This window comes from Schistocerca piceifrons, chromosome 1 (genome assembly GCF_021461385.2).
Source record: "Schistocerca piceifrons isolate TAMUIC-IGC-003096 chromosome 1, iqSchPice1.1, whole genome shotgun sequence".
In the NCBI taxonomy this organism is placed as follows: domain Eukaryota; kingdom Metazoa; phylum Arthropoda; class Insecta; order Orthoptera; family Acrididae; genus Schistocerca; species Schistocerca piceifrons.
Genome location: NC_060138.1, coordinates 360958842 through 360980123, shown reverse-complemented (window position 1 = coordinate 360980123; position 21282 = coordinate 360958842). Strand labels below are relative to the sequence as shown.

The 21282-nt window shown below is 39.5% G+C and overlaps 1 protein-coding gene across 2 annotated transcripts in view; it reads right to left on the bottom strand.

Moving 5' to 3' along the window:
* The window catches only part of LOC124785494 (bifunctional glutamate/proline--tRNA ligase), a 221267-nt gene that overhangs the window by 35705 nt on the left and 164280 nt on the right, over nt 1–21282 (bottom strand). For both annotated transcript variants that reach the window (XM_047254186.1, XM_047254187.1), the window contains exons 19-21: nt 17054–17171; nt 15251–15390; nt 807–933 (exon numbers count right to left, since the gene is read on the bottom strand). In XM_047254186.1, coding sequence (XP_047110142.1) covers nt 807–933; nt 15251–15390; nt 17054–17171 — 385 coding nt within the window. The remainder of the gene's footprint in view (nt 1–806; nt 934–15250; nt 15391–17053; nt 17172–21282) is intronic.

Sequence of the window (21282 nt, the reverse complement as noted above, 5' to 3'; positions counted from 1 at the left end):
TGGTCTTCCTGGATAATGACTAAAATCTATTTATAATGAAAAAACAACAACTGCAATTCTTAAAGTTCACACAAAGGTTAGTGAAATGTATTTCACTAGAAATTTGTCTCACAAACGGCTTTCAAAGTGCAAAAACATTAGTTCATAATTTCATAAATGAAGTCTCACTATTTTTTTAAATTGTGTATTTTAGCCTCATGTCGTAGGAGTCATTACTGATTTCGAATTATTAATAATCATCATCAGAATAAAATGCATAGTAACCTGTCAATTGAGAAGACCTGGGGAAGAGCTCACCTATTGTGAGAAACTATGGTTTAGTAATAATAATAATAATAATAATAATAGTAATAATAATAAAAGGCCTGCCAACATTAGAGACTAGAGGGCCTCTTCACTGACTTTTAAAAAGTAGAAATCCTTGAATTACATCACCTATCACAGTTACGATATTGTTAAAATAGCTTGTGTGGTTTAACATATTAAGTTGCTGTTTACATCTACATCCACACACTGCAAGCCAGTGTGATGTGCATGGTAGAGGGTGTGTCCCATGGTACCAGTTACTGTTACTTTAAAAAGTACTTCAATAAGGTTCTGGCAAATCAGTCCCAGTAGTTATATAGATATTATAGTAAAGAGAGAAAATTCCCAAATTAAAGAAGCGCAAGAGGTACATTATGCATAAGATTAGAAATGTGCTGCATTAGTATTAATTATTGATAGTTACAGCAGTACGAGAATATTCACATTAAAGGGCACAACATGGTAATTTATTGCTATTTAGGAAATATAAAATAACATACCAATTGTTCGTGTAGTAATGCCCCAGGAATTCTGATATACAAATTTCTTTTCCTGCGTCTCAGGGTCTTCAAAAACAATTTCGAACATTTTAGAAAAGTTCTGCCCCAAGTGATGTGAAGTGGCACCCTAAAACAATTAACAAATTTCAGAGAAACTGTGTCTAATGATTCAACCAAGTTTCCAACTGAGTATCGGTAAAAAATGTATACCAATATTTACACATAACTGGAACTTCACACATCAATAGAAATTTGTCACGAATTGGAAGGCAGAAATACGCACAAAGCAAAACTTTCTTGCATTGAAAAAGTTTTGATTTATTGTGTTTTTAAAATACAACAAGACACACAATAAATTCATTTATGCAACAGTCAACATCACATACATAATTATTGAAGTTTAATGTTTGAAGTCTAACCCTTGTATTGCCATCACATCATTAAGGAGCATTTACACCTGTAACCTTATGTGCACATCATTTCGACATCTACATCATACTCTGCCAGCTACCTAATTGAGTTTAGCGGATGGTACTTTCGGTACCACTATCTGATCCCTCCAACCCTGTTTCACTTGCGAATAGTGCATGGGAAGAATGATTGTTGGTAACCCATTGTATTGGCTCTAATTTCTCAAATTTTCTCCTCTTGATCAATAAATGAGATGTATTGGACGGAGGGGGTGGGGGGTGGAGGTAATATGTTCTCTGACTCCTCCTCAAAAGTGCTGTCCTGAAATTTTAATAGTAAATCTCTCCGTGATGCACAAAGCCTCTCTTGAAATGTCTGCCAGTGGGGTTTGTTTAGCATCTCTGTAATGCTCTCTAGCCAGGTAAATAATCCCGTGACGAAATGCGCCACTCTTCGTTGGATCTTCTCTATCTCCTCTATCAGTCCTACCTGATAGGGATCACAGATAAATGAACAATACTCAAGAATCGAGCGAACAAGTGCCTAATAGGCCACTTCTTTCATGGATGAGTTACATTTCCTTAAGATTATTCCGATGAATCTTAGCCTGGTGTCTGCTTTTCCCACTACCTGTTTTATATGGTCATTCCATATAAGTTCGCTCTGGATAGTTACATGCAGATATTTTACGGCAGATGCTGTCTCCAGCTGTTTGTCATCAATAGTGTAGCAGTACAGTAGTGGTTTTCTTTAAGTACGTGCAATATGCTACATTTATTTACATTCAGGGTCAACTGAAAGAGTCTGCACCATTCATCAACTCTCTGCAGATCGTTTTGCAAATTCTTACTATTTTCTGGCGTTGCTACTTTGGTATAAACAACTGAATCATCTGCGAATAGCCTTAAAGAGCGTCCGACACTTTCTACTACATCATTTATATATAATGTAAACATTAACGGCCCTATCACACTTCCCTGTGGTACTCTGGATATTACCTTTACATCTGTAAATTTTGTTCCGTTAAGAGCGATGTGTTGAGTTCTATCTGCAAGAAAGTCTTGAATCCAATCACAGGTCTGCTCCGATACTCCGTAAGATGATAATTTTTTTCATTAAATGGCAATGCGGAACGGTGTCAAATGCCTTACTGAAATCAAGGAAGACGGTATCAACCTGAGCGCCGTTGCCCACTGTGCTGTGGATCTCATGGAGGAACAGAGCAAGCTGAGTTTCACAGGCTCTCTAACTGTGGAATGCGTATTGATTCTTGTAGAGGAGATGTCCATTTTCCAAGAACGTCACAGTTCTTGAGCATAAAACAAATTTGTACCCATATTAGCAAAAGGCCATGTGAAATTTGTAGACAATTGTTTGTGGCTGATTAGTTCTGTGAACTATAAAGACAGAACAAAATGAGACTGTTCACACTTCCTTACGAATAAGTACAACCTAGAAACAACAAAGAAGACCTCGACCAAAGTAAAAAGCTTATCATATGTGCTTCTGATGGGTACACAATGAATACATGTTGAAGGTGAGTGTTTTGGGGCCTTCAGTATGCTGAAGTCATTGTGGTTCCTCTATGAGCCACTTTCCCTTATTCTGGATGGCCACTTTTCCAGAGAAAGAAATATTAAGTGCTTATAAACTTACCTAAACATAGCTTTCCAGGGATTTCGCTGCAACAAGGCAAACTTCCAGAATATACATTTACATCCATACTTAGCAAACCACCGTGAGGTTTACGGCAGAGGGTACATCCCATAGTACAATTTACTAGGGTTTCTTCCCGTTCCATTCACATATGAACTACAGGGAGAATGACTGACTGAATGTCTCTGTGCGTGCAGTAATTATTCTAATCTGCTCCTCATGATCCCCATGTGAGCAATACGAAAGGGATTGTAGTATATTCCTACAATCATTAGTTGAAGCCAGTTCTTGAAACTTTTCTTAACAGACTTTCTTGGTATAGTTTATGTCTATCTTCAAGAGTCTTCCAGTTCAGTTCCTTCAGTACCTCTATGACACTCTCCCATGGATCAAACAAATGTGTGACCATTCGTGCTGCCCTTCTCTATATACATGCAATATACCCTGTTAGTTCTACTTGATACGGGTCCCACACACTTGAGGAATATTCTAGAATTGGTTGCATGAGTGACTTGCAAGCAAACTCCTTTGTACACTGATTCCTTCCGATGTATTCTACCAATAAACTGAAGTATACGACCTGCTTTACCCATGATTAAACTTAGTTACACCCAGGTATCTGTACGAGTTAGCCGATGCCACCAGTGGTTCATTGATATTATAGTCACAGGATACGACACTTTTTTTGTGTAGTGCACAACTTTATTTTAGTGAACATATAACGCAAGTTGCCAATTTTTGCACCACTTTGGAATCTTATCAAGATCTGACAGAAAATTTATGCAGCTTCTTTCACACAGTACTTCATTACAGATACCTGCATCATCTGCGAAAGCCTGATTTCACTATTAATGTTGTCTGCAAGGTCCATTAATATATAACTTGAACAGCGAGGGTCTCAACACACTTCTCTGGAACACACTTAAAGTAACTCCTACATCTGACAATGACTCCCCATCCAAGATAACATGCTGTGTCCTTGCTACCAAAAAGTCCTCAATCCAATCACAAATTTCCCCTGACACCCCATATGACTTTACTTTTGACCATAAGCGCAGTTGTGACACAGGACAATTGCTGCTTTTTGGAAATCAAGAAATACTGCATCTGCTTGACTGCCTTGATCCAAAGCTTCATGTTAGGAAAGTGTGAGTTAGGTTTCACATGATTGATGTTTTCGGAATCCAAGCTGGGGATCATTCTGTTCATTACATTTGAGCTCAGAATATGTTCTAAGATTCTACAACAAATCAATGTCAAGGATATTGGACGAAGTTTTCAGGGCGTATATGCGGACGAGGGAAAAAAAAAATTCCGGATTTTTTCCAGTTAAAAATACATGTTTCCTGGGTGAAAATACACTTTTTCCATGTTAAGTGACAGTTTACTTTTCCTTGGAACTTTACAAAACAAAACTTGGGGGTGGGAGGGGGTAGCACGTTTTGGAAAGATCTGTGACGTGCAGCAACATGTACACTGCATATTTTCGTACTACGGAAGTATATATCCGAATTTCACCAAACACCACACGTTACTTTCCGAAGCATTGAAATCAAGATTCCGATGCGCTCCTGAAAGCCAGTCATAGTCCATGTTACGTGATCTCTCCAGCTGATGACAGTGGATATTCAAAGTATAGGACACGTAATGTAGTCAGCCAATGGTAGCTTCACTGTTAAGTAGCAGAACCACACAAGTAGGAAAAGTTAATGGTTTACATTAATATACATAGTGTTGCTACAAGAAAAGCAAATCTTTCACATATAATATTGGCCTCTAAGATTAATAAGCTGCAAGAGAAGCTCAGCTTTCACATACAATGTTGATCTTATTTGCATGTATTACACTTTAAGATACATCACACAAATGTGCCAGTAAAATTTTTAATAATATCTTAGCCTGAAATTCTTCTAATGGTTGTCCTCAAAGAGTCAATTCTGAGAGTCAAACGCTGCGTGATTTAACCCTTTGAATGTCAAGGTAGATCTATCGTCACCCCCTACCGACGCTAATACTGTCAGGGTGCCAATTCGTCGGTACTCTGCTTCGTCTTGTTTATCTTACAGAATTGGGTGCTAGATGGTGTTGGCGTGCTGATTACAGATGCGCTTTAACTCAAGCTACGTGTAGGTCGATAGCTATCGACAATTGAGCATCGTTTCCGTGAAATATTAGAGTTCAATTATTCCGCTTTTGCATCGTATGTTTATTGACGTGTTTCACAGTACATGTTTACATTCTGTTGGAAGAATGTGACAAGTACCGAGCTAAGAGGTTTTATTGCTTGCTTACTAAATATGGGACTCAATAAAAGGCCCACAATGCTCTCATACTGGAGGACAAAACTGTCACAGGCATTTCCATGGTTGGGTAAAAAGTTTTCTGCCCACCGATTTCGGCATCTTATGAAATTCTTTCAGCTTGTGGATAGCGAGAAATGTCCAGCATCAGGCCATCCTTATTATAACCCATGTATCAGGTACCAGCTGTTGGTAGATCACGCTAATAATATATTTAGATATCATTACACACCTCATGAACAACTTAGTACTGATGGAGAGTCTAGTTGCCACTAAATGTCACACTTCCCTATTACAGTATTTGCAATTGATGATCCTCATGGTTCTCCGGGATTGAGAAAACTTCCAGAGAAGAAAGAGTCAACATGCTGTGTGTGTACTAGTGAGGGAAGGAAAAGCAGGTCAAGAACTGTTTGCAATAGATGTAATAAGGGTTTGCCTGGTGAATGTTTTCCTAAACACAAATGCTAAGTCATACTGTAGACATGGAAATTCTGTAATGTTCTCTTCAAATAAATAATTATTATCTTTCGAAATAATAACACAGATCTGATATCCCTCATGTCATTTTACTCACAAATGTGTGTAGATTCTATGGCCTGTATCTAGCCTTCTTAAATTAAAGCACAATGTTGGCTATATGGAATCAAAGTCAAATTTATAATAATAATAATAATAATAATAATAATAAAAATAATTATTTGGACTGTCACAATCAAATTCATTTGAAACATGATAATCTGTGTAAGCCATAATATTCTACATACTTTTATGGATAAGTGGTAATATTTTCATATTTTTAAAGTGAATACTGAATGATATATGGCAATTTAAATAGAATGTAGCATAACAGTATAAATACGCATGACATTTTTAGCACACACCACTCCAAATTGGTTGACTGCAAATGGGTTAAGAAATTCATCGTACATTCTTGCGCATACTTTATCTTGCGTAAAAGGAAATTTACTTTCAAAGTAACACTTTTCAAACCACAATTCGCAATATTTTTCCGCAACCTGTTAGGAATAGGTTCTTTCCAACAGTTGGCAGAGTGGGCCACATAAAAGGCATCACCATGCGTGTTCAGCTACGATGACGCATGAAACCCGTATGTTCTTACATGTAAGATCTTTTAATGTTTTACATTATATTATAAAAGAAACAAATCATCATAAGATACTCCAAGAGCCTCAGAATTTCGTGAACCATACTAAAATGCATAATTCGGCTTAAAGTGCACATTCATATGTCCAGATTTGGATGTAAATATTCTTGGAGTACCACTACTGCATTGTCACATGTTTGGTTCTTTATTATGGCATAATGCCATATGTGCTAGAAGATGAAAACGTGCACTTCAAATGCATCGAACAGTTGAAACTAGCGGCCAATAGTGTGAAATTAAACACTTCGTTTCAAGTAAATGGACTGCCCTCAGTGGAAAAGATTAATAGAAGCCAAATTTCTTTAGCAAACCAACAAAAATAGCTGCTATGTTCTGCAAGGCGATTAATGCTTGACTGTCAGAAAGGTGGAAATAAAATCTGAAAGTAATAACTTATTTACTTATTTTAGTCTTCCATATTATATGAATATATTTTAATTAACTTGATAGCTCCTGGCTACAGAAATCCGTTTTATTTTCATTTGACGTGACAGCAATAAATGAAGAGGAAAGAGCAAAATCACTAAACGTATACATGGGTCACGTGGAGACTATCCACCTCCCCACTACAACTCAGACTGATCTGCGTATCAGTCCCAGATGTACGATATGTCTGAATCGGGGCAATACTAGGTAATGCCCCCCTCCCCCAGTGTTTGAGGAAGGACGCCAAAAGTAAATCGACTTTTCAAAAAATGTTTATTTTGTAGCATACATTCTTCTGAAGAGTCTCATACATAAAACATATGTCTTTGAGGAAATGGAAGTCATGTTATTTGGCTATAAGGGTGCCAAAGTGCAGTTCCACACTTTGTCGCACAGCATTATTCTATCGCATGTCACTGTATTTCACTCTGTCGAATTCAAACGTGTTTTTTGTAATCGAACTATATTCAGGACAGTGGAAATTAAAATGTCCTGTGGTGCCTCTCCTGCTCCCAGTCAGCCTTTTTTTCCCCCCCTTCTCTTTTTTTTTTTTTTTTTAAAAAAAAAAAAAACCCCTCGCAATTAATACTGGATGGGATTATTTGTAACCTGGAAAACAGCAACTCTTCAGAAAATTTGCACTCTTTATTGCCTATTAGCCAATAACTTTCTCTTTTGCGTGACATAAAATTAAATATAGAATATGTAAAAGCAGGAAAGACAAGAGACAAGCAAGACAGAGCACATTGCTTGAAACCTCAAAGTCTCTCTCCGCTTGCTACGGATTGACACGACATGCTTTCCTTTCTGTGAAAGGATTTATTACCTCATCAAAGTTCATCAAACGTTTTGCCACACGAAAAAAACGAAATGTCATTATCTAATACTGAAAAAGCTGTTAATACAAATAGTACCTAAGACTGGTGTGGTTTCTTGAGCTCATTACGTGTATTTTGTCACCATCTGCTAGATAAAACTAAATAGGCCAATACTGCAGCAATTGTAACTCACCAAATAAACGAGACTGTTTCGGAAAAAATGGTCATATAATTCACGAAGTATCAATATCAAACGGAAAGGCCTATTACAAGCCAAAAGCTTTATGTTAGGAAATAGTTTCACATTTGATTCATAGGCTGCAGCTTCTCAAGCATGAGATCGAAAATTAGTACTAAGAAATTTTTATATAAATTTGGAATCATCATCATATTCTTCCATAATTTGTGTGATGTCCCTGTTTCTTCTCATTCCTCGTTCTAACAAACACTCTTGTCATCACTAATTCTGTAACTATTTCTGCCAGTGTCAAAACTTATTCTCCGGTTAACTTCCCTCACCCTGCCACAATCACCGGTTTAGTTTACCCACGTTAATTCTAGAGTTAGGCGTTATTTTGTGTCCATACAACGTGTTTTCCGCACTACTCCCAGAATAGAACTTAAGCGCCTGCTAGCCTGGGACTGTACAACTGGCCGCTACTAGTGAAGCCGTCTGACCAAATACTTTGTCAAAATCTTTCTTACCTGTTATTCCTGTTAGTCATTTATTTCCACTCTGGTAGACTGAATCTACAGCTATCACTAGTAATTATAACAACTCTGATCATTTGCAAACCCGGTCAACCACATAAACAAACAGCGACTGGCATTCATCCATTTGGCTTTGTCCCGCTCAGCTTGTATAGTCCCGTCCCCTTGTCCGCTGGAAAGTTTGTTTCTAGATGTGACGGGGATTCCTCTGGCAGAGACATGTACACTATGCACGTATTTAAAAATCAACTTAGAATGTGTTAAAAAATCTACAGTGTTGTGTTTCAAAATAATATGAATAATCGATAGACCAATGTACGCTGGATGCTCGGCGCTTTGTGAAAAAAGGTTTTTGTCCTCAATAATATGAATTTGCCCCCCCCCTCCCCTGCTCAAATTGCCGCCGGGGGCAGATACCACCCGTTTGTCCCTGCCGCCTAGTGCCTAGATCCGGGCCTGTTGCGCATGCATGAGTCTGGCAGTTTGGGCATGCCAGTATAATTTTTCTGGGTAGCATCTGGCTGCTTGCTGCTGCTGCTTCTTATACAGCCAACAGCCACGATTGTGTTGTCAGAAGCGGTAGAAGGTACTACTCATACGCGACTCAACTGCGCATGCGCATGAGCCCACTCACAACTGCTCAAACGAATCTAATGTGAACAGTTGTGACGTCACGCTCATCGGAGGCAATTTGTTGTTCTGAAGCACTGCATAGTATTCCTAAAGCCTCTGACACATTTTGCTGTTGTCAGACTTGTATGAGCACTATGATTTTTTGTTGTATATGGCGCATTTCTTTTGCAACTTAGTTTTATTTTAGTTTTCCCCACTCTCGTTCATGTTTTATTACTGCAGCAGTGGGATACAGCAATATCCTTTGTTAGAATATTGGTTCTTACCAGTCAAAATTACAAAAATTTAACTGAAAACTAAAACAATGAAAAATGCCCAGAATTCTAAAAAATTCCCTGGTTTCTCCCTGCTTTCTCCACATGAAAAAATTTCCAGGTTTTTCCTGGATCTCCCGGGTCGTATACACCCTGAGTTTTGTGAATCACTTCTACTTCACTTCTTGTAGATGGATGTGACCTGTGCTTTTTCCCAAGAACTGGGCAGGGTCTTTTGTTTGAGGGATCTATGATGGATTATTGTTAGAAGAGGGACAAACTAAGCCACAAATTCAGCATAGAATCTGCCAGGGATTCTACGGTCCTGGAGCTTTGATGTAAGATATCCAAGTAGTTGATACCTTGAACTGGAACATCAACTGCCCTGATAACAAGAAATTTAAGTGTCATATCAAACCTTGTTGCCATTAGTATAAGTCTCTTATCTTTCGTGTTTTACTTCTCTCTCAACAGCCCTACAAGATAAAGTATTACCTCAAAATTACACTCTGATACAATAGCACAATTTTTAAACGATGAACTACTTGCCGCTTTATCTCTCTCACCATTCACAGATGCATTATGACATAAAATGTATTTATTACCCCAGCACTCTTGCTTCCTTCTATGATTTTGTCTTTGTCCCACAGTAACACACTGTACTGCACTCAAAGCAGCTGCAACCGTATGTGCACTTCAAATGAGACTAATATAGGAGCACAGGGACTAGGCACAGGCATACAGGTATAAAGCATCATCATATGAACAGAATACATACTACTTAGACTTAGTTTTTCATTTACTACTCTTGCAGGTCAGCAGTTTCTTTGTATTCTGAGCAAAGCAATAGCTTTGATGAATATATGAGTGTTAGATGTTAGCACCTTATATAATTCTCAGTATGTACATAGAATACATTAGAGAGATAAAAATTTATCTTTAGTTGTACTTCAGTAAGTCATACACATTTACTAGTCTAGGATAATGCCTAAAGCTGAAATGGCAACCTCAGTGTAGTTTTGGTTTTGAAACAACATGAGATAGTGCACAGTGACTATATAATTAACATTTTCCACTTAGATAATGTGATGATATACTTAACAACAACTGATTAAATTTATGGAATCTTAGTTTTCAAGACTTTCCATGAGCGTAAAATATTTTAATTGCATAACAATTAGAGACAACACATGTAATAACAATAGGAATCATATTAATGATGAAGATGAAAATGATTATGCACACACAGCTGCAACATACGTGTATTAAAATTCTGTTGGTGTTCAGTCTGCAGTAAACATGAGTTAAAAAAACTTGGGCATTCAAAGACAACCACCATCATCATCTTCAGATGTGTATCTTCCGGGAACAAAATATGTCTCCTTTATGATGGCACTTATGCTGCTCATAGGTTGAGTGATGTCAAGAGGGTCACTAAAGCCTCCCTCTCTCACTGGTCTGCAACTGAGGGGTGGATGAGGAACAGGGACCACCCTCAGCCTCATCCATCCCCTTAAAAATTATGTTTCTTGGTTTTATTTCTTTAGAGTGCTCTCCTCCACACACAACTGAGGTTGTAACCTCTGTCTCTGTTAAAACTGCTTTGCACATGCAAAAATTCTATTACCCGTTTTATGACATAGACCCAGAAATTTGATGTGTAGGAGAGATCTCTGTATTGTCAAAGTTAATCTTATGCCCTTCCATATGGCTGTGTTCCATTACCACTGATTTTTCAAAATTTCTGTCAGAGTTCAATAGAGTGGTGACAGCAACAGAGGCAGCCAGAAACATTTGTGTCATGAATGGATATAATGCCATGTTCAGTTAAGAGCTTAGCTATGCCACAGTTTGTCTGCCCTATGTAATTTTTCCAAATTCCCATGGCATATTCATTTCAAGACCCTTGCCCTCCAACAGCTTCAATAATATTCTCATCACCATCTGAAGAAGTTATATGTATCTTACGCCTACCTGGAACCACCAATGTCCAGCTAACAATTCATCAATCCTTCCATGAAACCCCTTACAGCTCTGCCTTGCTGACTAACATCATCATCCACAAGTCAAGACAACATCCTTCAATCCCATAAAACACATTATTCTCTATCATCATCTTCACAGGTCTTGAATTATCATCAACCCTTTCTTGTTGTGGCAACGGCCTTGCCGCAGTGGATACACCGGTTCCTGTGAGATCACCAAAGTTAAGCACTGTCGGGCAAGGCCGGCGCTTGGATGGGTGACTATCCAGCAGCCATGCGCTGTTGCCATTTTTCGGGGTGCACTCAGCCTCGTGATGCCAATTGAGGAGCTACTCGACCGAATAGTAGTGGCTCCGGTCAAAGAAATCCATCATAACGACCGGGAGAGCGGTGTGCTGACCACACGCCCCTCCTATCCGCATCCTCACCTGAGGATGGCACGGCAGTCGGATGGTCCCGATGGGCCACTTGTGGCCTGAAGACGGAGTGCTTTCTTGTTGTGTTCTTCAGTATGCAGAATTGTTTGAGGCAGCTCTTTACATTACTCTGTCCAGTGCAAGCCTTTTCATATCTGAACAGCTAGTAAAAACTATATCCACTTGAACCTGCTTACTGTAGTGAAGCCTTGATCCCCTCTATAATCCCTCCCCCCATTCAAACAAACCAACCTTTTCTGAAGACATCCTGTTACCCTTGTAAATACCGAAATGATACCTCTCTGATGTACACTTGCACTACTGTTGGGGCTGTCTGTATTGGCGCAGCATGCAAGCCACTCCAATCAGGGCAAGGCACTTAGTTTGAGGGAGGACATTTGTATACGGTTGGTGCATAAGTTTGTAGTATTTTTGTTTTGCATGTTGGAATTCCAATTGCTATGGGTTTATTTATCAATTGTCACTTTTAATTTCTAGTTCACTGTTGCTATTTGAGTTGTCATTTTGTCAACTGGAGATGGTGGGTGCAGCTGTGGATACTAGGAAAGGAGTGTCAAGTGGGGAAATCTGAACATTTCCGATATATTCTTCTAAGGTCAATGGAGGGGTGACACCAGCAAAGGCAGCCAGAAAAAAAAGTGCCATGAATGGGGATAATGCCATTCGACAGATTGGTAAAAAACTGTTTTCTGTTTTTTCTTTTCTTTTTTCCATTTTGAGGAGGAGCGTTTTGACATCAGTGAGTCCCCAAATTCAGGAAGACCATTACGGTTTGGTGAAGATCGTTGAAATGCATTAATCCGTAAAGAACCACATCAATGTACTCGAGAACTGGCAAATGTGATGAACTGTGATAATTCCACCAACATGTGAAATATTAAATGCAATGAGGCAGTTCAAAATTCAGTTGTTTGGGTACTGCACGCTCTAAGCGCAAATCACAAAAATCAGCAGGTGGCCATATGTGCATCTCAACTTGCTTGTTATCAACTGGCTTACAAACATCACCAATCATTCCTATCCTGTGTCGTTACCTGTGATGAAAAATGATGTCGTTAAGCTAACTTAAGAAAAAGAAAGGAATGCTTGAACCAAACAAAGCAGCAACTCTCTGTACAAAGATCTCTGTGTATTCACAAAAGATAATGTACTGTGAATTGCTTCCCCGAGGTCTAACAATCACAACTGACATTTTATTGTGAACAACTCTGAGAGGTCTTGCAGATGCAGTCCAAGAACAGTGACCCAGAATGATTACCTGAAGGTGATACTACTGAACAATAATACCCACCTGATTTCTGCTAAACTGACAAAAAACACTATTCAGAAGTAGGGATGGGAATCATTCTGCACCCACCTTAGTCACCTGATCTTGTGCCCTCAGACTTTTACCTTTTTTGTGCCCTCATACTTTTACCTTTTCTGCTCTCTATCGAAAAGCCTTTAAGGAGATTCCTTTTCATGTGGAAATGCGCTCTGAACATGGCACGGCAAGTTCTTCAGACCGACAAGTTCTCCGCCTCAGAACCATGTGATTTCTACAGTTGTGGAACTGGAAAGTTACTCCAGTGCTGACAGACTGTTGTACACAGTGAAGGAGAATAAATTAATGATGACTAAAGTCCTTGTTATGTGTTTCTGTTGCACTTATTAAATTAATGGAAAAATGCTATGAACTTAAGCACCAACCAAATAGCTTATGCTAAAACAATACAGATGTGATTCCAATTCGGGAAAGGTCAATGGCTTGCAGGAGGACATTTACAGCTGATGCTAAAACAATGCAAATGTGATAATTGTTGGGAGGTGAGTATGCCATTCATAAAATATATAACCAAGAATTTCTTGATATCCTATATCCTAAAAACCTGATCCTTGCAGGAGTCTATCCCCTCAGAAGCCCTCACTTTCAGCCTCAAAAATAAGTTTAATCATGTTAAACTTTTTACAAGGGCGTTCTTTCCTGTAACTTCCAAGCTTCAGTGAAAATATCTGTTTACAACACAACCATTAATCACAACCGTTTCAAAACTAACACTGAACCACATATTATACATTTTAAACTCTCTTTATCTCTTGAAAGGGAGTCAGAAGCAGAACCAACAGTCCCCATGTAAAGCACACACTAACATCGTCAGTTGTTAGGCTGGAACAAGGCAAAGAATGCACCGCCAATACTGTAAAAAATTCTCCTGTCTCTCTCTCTGTATAGAATGCATCAACTTCATCCCTTCTTATGTGCACACGACTGTTACAATAGTGAAGATAATGCTGCAGGTGTGTGTGTGTGTGTGTGTGTGTGTGTGTGTGTGTGTGTGTGTGTGTGTGTGTTTTGCCTTGCTTGAGCTTTATCTTTGCTGCCAAAGTATGGCCTTACCACATGTCTCTCACTACTTTCCTACCATTTGTATTTCTATCACAGTACTTGAAGCAACGGGTGAAAAGGTGGAGGCATCGCACTGTTTAGAAATAAATCGAGATTTCCAGTCCCTCCGCCGTTGCCGTCATGTGCTAAACTAGTGTACAAATTGAAGAAAATGGCTATAGCGAGCAACAGATAAGGTACACATTCAGCTGAAACATTTCACTATTGTGTGAAGATGATGATGATGACGACAATGAGATTGGAATGACGTAAATTCTGTACCATTTCCACTTCCATAAGTTAATTATGTATATGATGTACAGCAGAAGGAGAGATGGGGTAGAATCCGACCTATTGTAACTGAAAATCTTGTTTCATCATGCACTGCAAGAAACTACCAGTATTTTGTGAGGGTTCTCAGGAAAACAAGGATTCATTATCATCAAAAATTGATCAAGTATGCCCTCCTGGAAACAAACTAATTGCTGGAAACTGTAAAAACCTCTTCTGAACTATAATGAGAGATAAGACAAACGATCACTCTGAAACATTCAATTGAGTAATAACCATGAACAGACTGAAATTATATCTGTTACTGTAGCTGAAAAAATGAACACAATACGGAGTGCACAAAAAATTAGAACATGTCAAGAAAGACAAAAGTATTCAAAAATTACTGAAATTAACAAAACTGAATCAAAATGTAATATAATGTACAGAAGCTTTGTTATGAAATTTTGAAGTGTACACATAAACTACATTAATAAAACAACTGAAACACTATTGTCACAGCAGCTGAATATTCCACATAATAGTTTGGTGTGTGGGAAGTAACAGTACAACGCAAGACCGAAGTAATATTACTGTACCATTGAAAACCCATACATGTCATTCAGTTGTAATCTTCAAAGTTCATCATAAAATAAATGACTTATAGAGCATATTCAAATATTTTAATGTTTTACACACACACACACACACACACACACACACACACACACACACACACACACACACACGAAATTATTTTCCTTTTTTAAAATTTCAAATGAATGACCCATGTACCTATGTCTGAAATGACTGCTTTTGTCCCTATTAATGATCTTTAATATCGCATAGGCAAAATTATGCTGTATAATAGAAGGTAAGTTAAACAGAATGATGATCCTATTGGTTGTAATTAGACACATTTTAACAGCAACTGCACTTTTACAATATGCAACAAAATTTATGCAAAAATCCTTTTTAGTCTTTCAACAAAAAATACTGCAAAGTCTTGCCTGTATTGCACGTCCACTGGCTGATATGAATGCTTCAACAGTGAGAGTATAATCTCCACCAGCAAATTTCTCCTTTTGTGTTTTTCTGCCTTTAATAACTGGGATTGCTAAAAGATCCGTGTAGATATTGGCATATAAATCTGCAACAAATTTAAATGTTTCCAATCACTAAAAATGTCAAAATTCAATCTGGAGAAATTACAAAGACTATAAATTCAGGTCATATAATTTAGTATCACTTGTAAAATTCCCTTTTAAGAAATAGATATAGTGCCAGGAATGCACTGAAGAAAGGAATTTAACAATGTTTGTAAGTAGGTGATCCCTCTCAATTCACTGCTGCTGGACTCACCCTTGAAATATAATGGCGAGCCAGGCCATCACATCAAGTATTCACCTAATACAACATTGGATTATGGTGTAGGATGTGTACCATATGAAATGTGTCCATATGAAATATGTGGAGCAACTGCCGAACACTCAGAATGATAAGAGGAAAATGTTCTGCAAAAACTAAATAAATTTTTGAAATCTAAGCCACAGTCCACAAAACCAAGTTAGACATTACTTTGTCAAATGGCAAATTGAAAATGTGCTGCAAATCTATGTGCTCTGAATTTATACCTTCAATAAGCAAAGAACAAGTGAAATTTACAAACTTTAAGAGCCCAGGAGATAAGGAGGGATACATTCGACGTGTCGTAACTTTGCATCAGTTCGTGAGGAATGAACAAATAGCTGATATGGTAGTGTACTACCTGCAAAAGTTTGATTGCATGCCTCGGTTCAGCACACAATTTGAACTTGCCACCAAGATTCAAAATTTCTCTCTCTCTCTTGGATTGGTGAAAGTTGTTAGAAAGTCCATAAAATTTGTTGCAAGAGTTTTCCTTGTTTTCTGAATTCAACATCCAAATTAGCGAAATAACAATAATGTGAACTTTTGAACTTTGATGATCATTCCGATTTATAGTAATCTTGGCACACAAGGAATGATTATACCCCTCATGCAGGGGAGCCTCCGTGAAGCTGGGGGAAACAGAAGAGCAATACAGATAGATGAACACATGAACTGACTCTGATCAGTATCTTGATAGTTTATCAGAATGACCACTGACATTCTTTTCACCAAAATTTACACTACATTGAAGAATGAAAAATTCATGATGGAAATGACCAAATATTATGGCAAGCTTTCGTCAACACAATGCTTTCTCTCAGGGGCAGCATAAGCATAGACTATTTGTGGTGTTTGGAAGGTAACAAAGGGGCAGAAACTTTGAGTTGAGACCTTACCCAGATAGCTCAGTTGGTAAGAGCAGAGGTCATGACAGGCGAGGGCTTGGATTGAGTCCCAGTCTGACCTACAATATCAGTTTGTCAAGAAGATCCTTGCTGTCTTTTTCACGGTAATGTTATGGTAGGTTTGCTCAAATAATGCAGCAAGGGGGTTAAAGAGAAACTTTCTAAAGTCACACTTAAGAAACCATTCAATGTTTTTTAAAGAATGGTTTAGGAGGACAGTAGAGAATGAATCGTGGAAGCCCTTGCTTTACGTGATTTAGGGAACCACAGAAAACCTAAGTTTGGATGGCCAGATTTTCTGCCCTCCCAATTGTGAGTCTAACAGTGCTATCACAATATTCAGTCTAATTCATCAACACAGCCTTGCACAATATATCAAAAGTAATATAAAACAACCTTTACTGATGCTTTACAAACTTTTAAAATGAGTCAATAAGCTTCGTACAACTTTCAATATTATAGCAGAGTTTTCAATGTACAATAGAGAATTAGAGTTACCTAACATTGTCTTCACTTCCTCTCTAGCTTCCTCAAATGTGGCAAATGCTGTGTGCCCTTCCTGCCACAGAAATTCTCTGGTACGAAGGAAAGGCTGTGGATGCTTGAATTCCCATCTCTGTTGGATAAAAATACCAGAATAAATACCAGAGAAATGATATAAACAAACACTGACACCACAGTGAAAGCAACTAAGAAGTGGATACATTATTAAACAAACTTATTGCCTGGAATTCTTCAATCAACAATGCAAAACAATGAAAAACAGAAAAATAATTAGGTAACCTGTTGTTAGCTGGTAAAATTTTGTAGATAAGTCGCAACAACGGTGAGATGAAATGAAAAGATATGAGTGTGGAACTGTGGGGGGATGGAAGAAGAAATGGTTAGAGAGGGATATAGAAAGAGGGAGGGGGGAAGGGGAGGTAGGAGAGAGAGGGGGAGAGGCGAGGGAGAAGAGAGAGGGGGAGGGAGAGAGGGGAGGGGGAGGGAGAAAGGGGGAGGGAGAGGGGGAGGGAGAGAGGGGAGGGGGTGGGAGAAAGGGGGAGGGAGAGGGAGAGAGGGGGCAGGGGGGTGGGAAAGGGGGGGACGGAGAGAGAGCAAGAAGGGGAAGAGCAATTGCCTGCTCTCAATCCAGATAGGCAAATTATATTGCATTCCCAGTGTTCAGATCTGTCAAATAACAAATCTTGCAATAGGCGAACATCCATTTTCTGCAGTGTTATTTCTTTCTGCACTGTGTAACATTGTCGGCAATATCCTGTTCTGATTGGCATTAATCCTTTAAGTTCAAAACATGATCTAATCATAATGCAAAACTCTCTATGTTACGTCAATATAATTGTAACACTATTCTCGTGCTGCCACACCGCCCCTCTCCAGTGCCTTTCAATGTGAAAATGTCGTGAAAAGCCCTATCGTGAAACTGAAGGAAGTTTAATAAGTCACTGTAACATGCTTATTCATGATTACTGAGGCACAAGGAATCACGTTATAACTTGCAAACATAAATTTGTAGTTTTTTCGGCTTATAGACGATGTTGAACAAAATGTTGCACCTGATTTTACATCAATATCGAATCAATCAAGTAATACACATTAATGCACAGTACTGAAAGACATCTGCAGTGTGGAGAACTGTAAGAAACCACAACTGCAACCAATGCTAAACTGGTAATACACCCCTAACCTAAGATCGTATCTAGAGGCCACACTCATCTGCAGTAAATGTTTCATCAACAAGCCTCATGTGAGTGTGATTGTATTGCAAACATGCCATCCAGCTATGAGGTTCATTCAAATGAAACCTCTTCAATGTGTTTATCTTTGCCTTACACGTAAGGTGGCACCATGTAACTGTGAGTATGCTGGCGCCATCTGACGCACGCACATTGTTTGACGTTTCATAGCGCCTGTGTGGTTTCATGCCGAAGAGAAGGTGATCACACAGGTTATCGTCCACTACCGAACACGCAGGTGAGTAAGCAGGAACAACAAAGAGTGATTCAATTTTTGGCGGCGGAGGCAGTTGGAGGATGCGAAAAGTATCGACAGACGAAGGCTGTGTATGGCGAGTACAGTCTGAGTAGCTCAAGTGTTGTGGAATGGTGCAAATGATTCCTGGAGGGGTACGAGTCACAGGAAGACGATGCTCAGCTTGGACAGGCTCATTGTTTCACCACATCGGAAATGGTTGTGGAAGTGACTGCTTTAGTCTTGGACAGCCGCAGAATCACCGTGAACAAGATCCATCGGTTATTGGGTATTAGCAAGGACACTGTCCACACCATAATGCATCAACACTTGAACTGTCAAAAAATCTGTGTTCAGTGTGTTCCCCACCAAGTGACTACCGAACAGCACAATACTTGAATGGCGAAACATGGTATGACTGTTTTGAACCGGAAAGCAAATGTCAGAGCAAGCAGTGGAAACATGCGACTTCACCACCTCCAAAGAAATCAAAGGCTGTGCACACCGGTTATGGCCAGGCCATGATGTCCTCCTTTTTTTACCACATGAACCCACTGCTCGTCAGGTTCCTGGAACAGGGAACCAACATCAATGCCCAGCGTTATCAAGCCACTTCACAGAACCTTAGACAAGCAATCAAGTCGAAACGCCGAAGCATGTTGTACAATGGCTCTATCCTCATGCATGATAATGCCCGCCCACACACAAGGCCAATGCGGTGAAGACGACATTGCAGCAGTTTCAGTGGGAAATGCTCGAACATCCACCATACAATCCCGAACTTCACTGTGGGACTTTCATATGTTTGTTCCTCTAAAAAAAAAACTATTCGCAGACATCAATTCGCAACGGACAATGAAGTGTGTGACTGAGTATAGGCCTGGATCCAACAGCAGCCTACTAGCTTCTTCGAGGATGGAATCGACTGGCTAAAGTCGCAATGGGATAAATGTGCCAACAGTTTTGGCAACTATTTTTGAGTATGTGTACTGCGTATAACGACATTTTTGAGTTCCCGTTACTTTACACTAGCGACTGGGTTTCATTAGAATGCTCCCTATATACAGGGTGGAGAAATCCTGAATAGCTGATACCAACAGGAAGCAAAATGACTAATGTTGTATATGTTGACAACGCACCATTTTTAAAATATGGAAACCTGGGGCCACGCGCTCCGATTGGCTGTGGGATTGCCCTGTTGCTGTTTGACGGTTGATGCACAGCACTATGGTTGTAGGTTCACATATACAAACATCCCTCGCCCCATCACTGCCCCAATGTGATATGCACACGTCTAACAGGTCTTGATGTTTGCCTTCACCTCACGTCAGGGGCATTCAGATGTAAGCTTCGCTTCGGAGTACATACACATCAACTGCGATTTAGTCATACAGTAAGCATGGTGGCACAGTATTCGTTTGAAGAACAACACTACGGTTTTTGTTTATGGACTAGCCATCCGTAATGCGCATGAAGCTCGATGACTGTATGGGGAATGGTACCCAGCAAGACGCCACCCACACCCGTAACCGTTTACAGCAACTCTCTGGCGACTTGGCGAAACAGGCTCGTTAGCAAGATATCATGGTGATAATGGAAGACCTCAAACACAACGGGATGCTGCATTTGAAGATACTGATCTCGAGCACTTTGAGGGAGCACTCATTGGTTAGTCTGGGAGGTTTTGAGGGATAAACTTGACCAAGACCTAAATCCTGAGGTGGACTATGAACACAGGCTACGGTTTCACTGGTGGTTTCTGCGATGTGTAGCACGAGACCCGACTTTCCCGCCATTGTGTTGTTTACCGACAGTGCACCTTCCATCAGGATGGTCTTAACACTCGAAATTTTTATTACTGGACAAGGGGAGATCCTCACGTCATGTACGTCCGCAGATACCAGAAACGATTTTCGCTCAACATATATATCGTAGAAGACTTTATGTACACAAACTAACAGCTGTTGACTGGTTTGTTCCCAGTACGTCTTATCATGAAACTACAATGGATGTGTCGGGACCCCAGCGGATTCGCCCCCAGAGTGGAAGGCTGGCGCGCTACCACCAAGCGTGCGGGCTCCCTTGGATACATTGCGATCTATGGCAGGCAAAGCATTTGCAGTCATACATTGTCCAGAGCATCCAGCAAAAGGGCAATCCTGCGGCCAACTGGGGCATGTGGCACCAAGTTTCTGCAGTTTAAAAACTGTGCGTTGTCGGCCTACACAACATTAGTAATTTTGGTTCCTACTGGCATCAGCTATCAAGGGTTAAAATTTTGTGACACAATTTTTCTCCCCCCTGTATACAGTAGTAAACAGAGGGGATCTTGAGACTGTCAGCAGGCACATGCCAACAGGCATAAGGCTCTGCTGCATATGCTGGTGGCCTCAAGGCAACAAAACTATTTAAATACTGTAAGCTGGAACTTCACTGTATGATGCTGATACTGGATCCGATCCCTTCACTAAAAACGTATGTCGCCAGTCTTCCAATCTCTTCTTAGTTCCTAGCACAAACGACAAGATATCATTTTCTAAAGCTACTGCAGTTTCACAAGCAATGTCATGTTGATAAATGCTGCATGAATGTCACTGTAATATATGTGGTGCTCATTTCATATCACTTATAGACTTGGTAAACATATGCAAATAAATCATCAACAAAGTGTGCCCCTCCACCTTTCTCCGCCTACATAAAACTTTTTATATCAATACAATCTGTGAAAAAACATTCTAAATCTGTAAGTGAATATT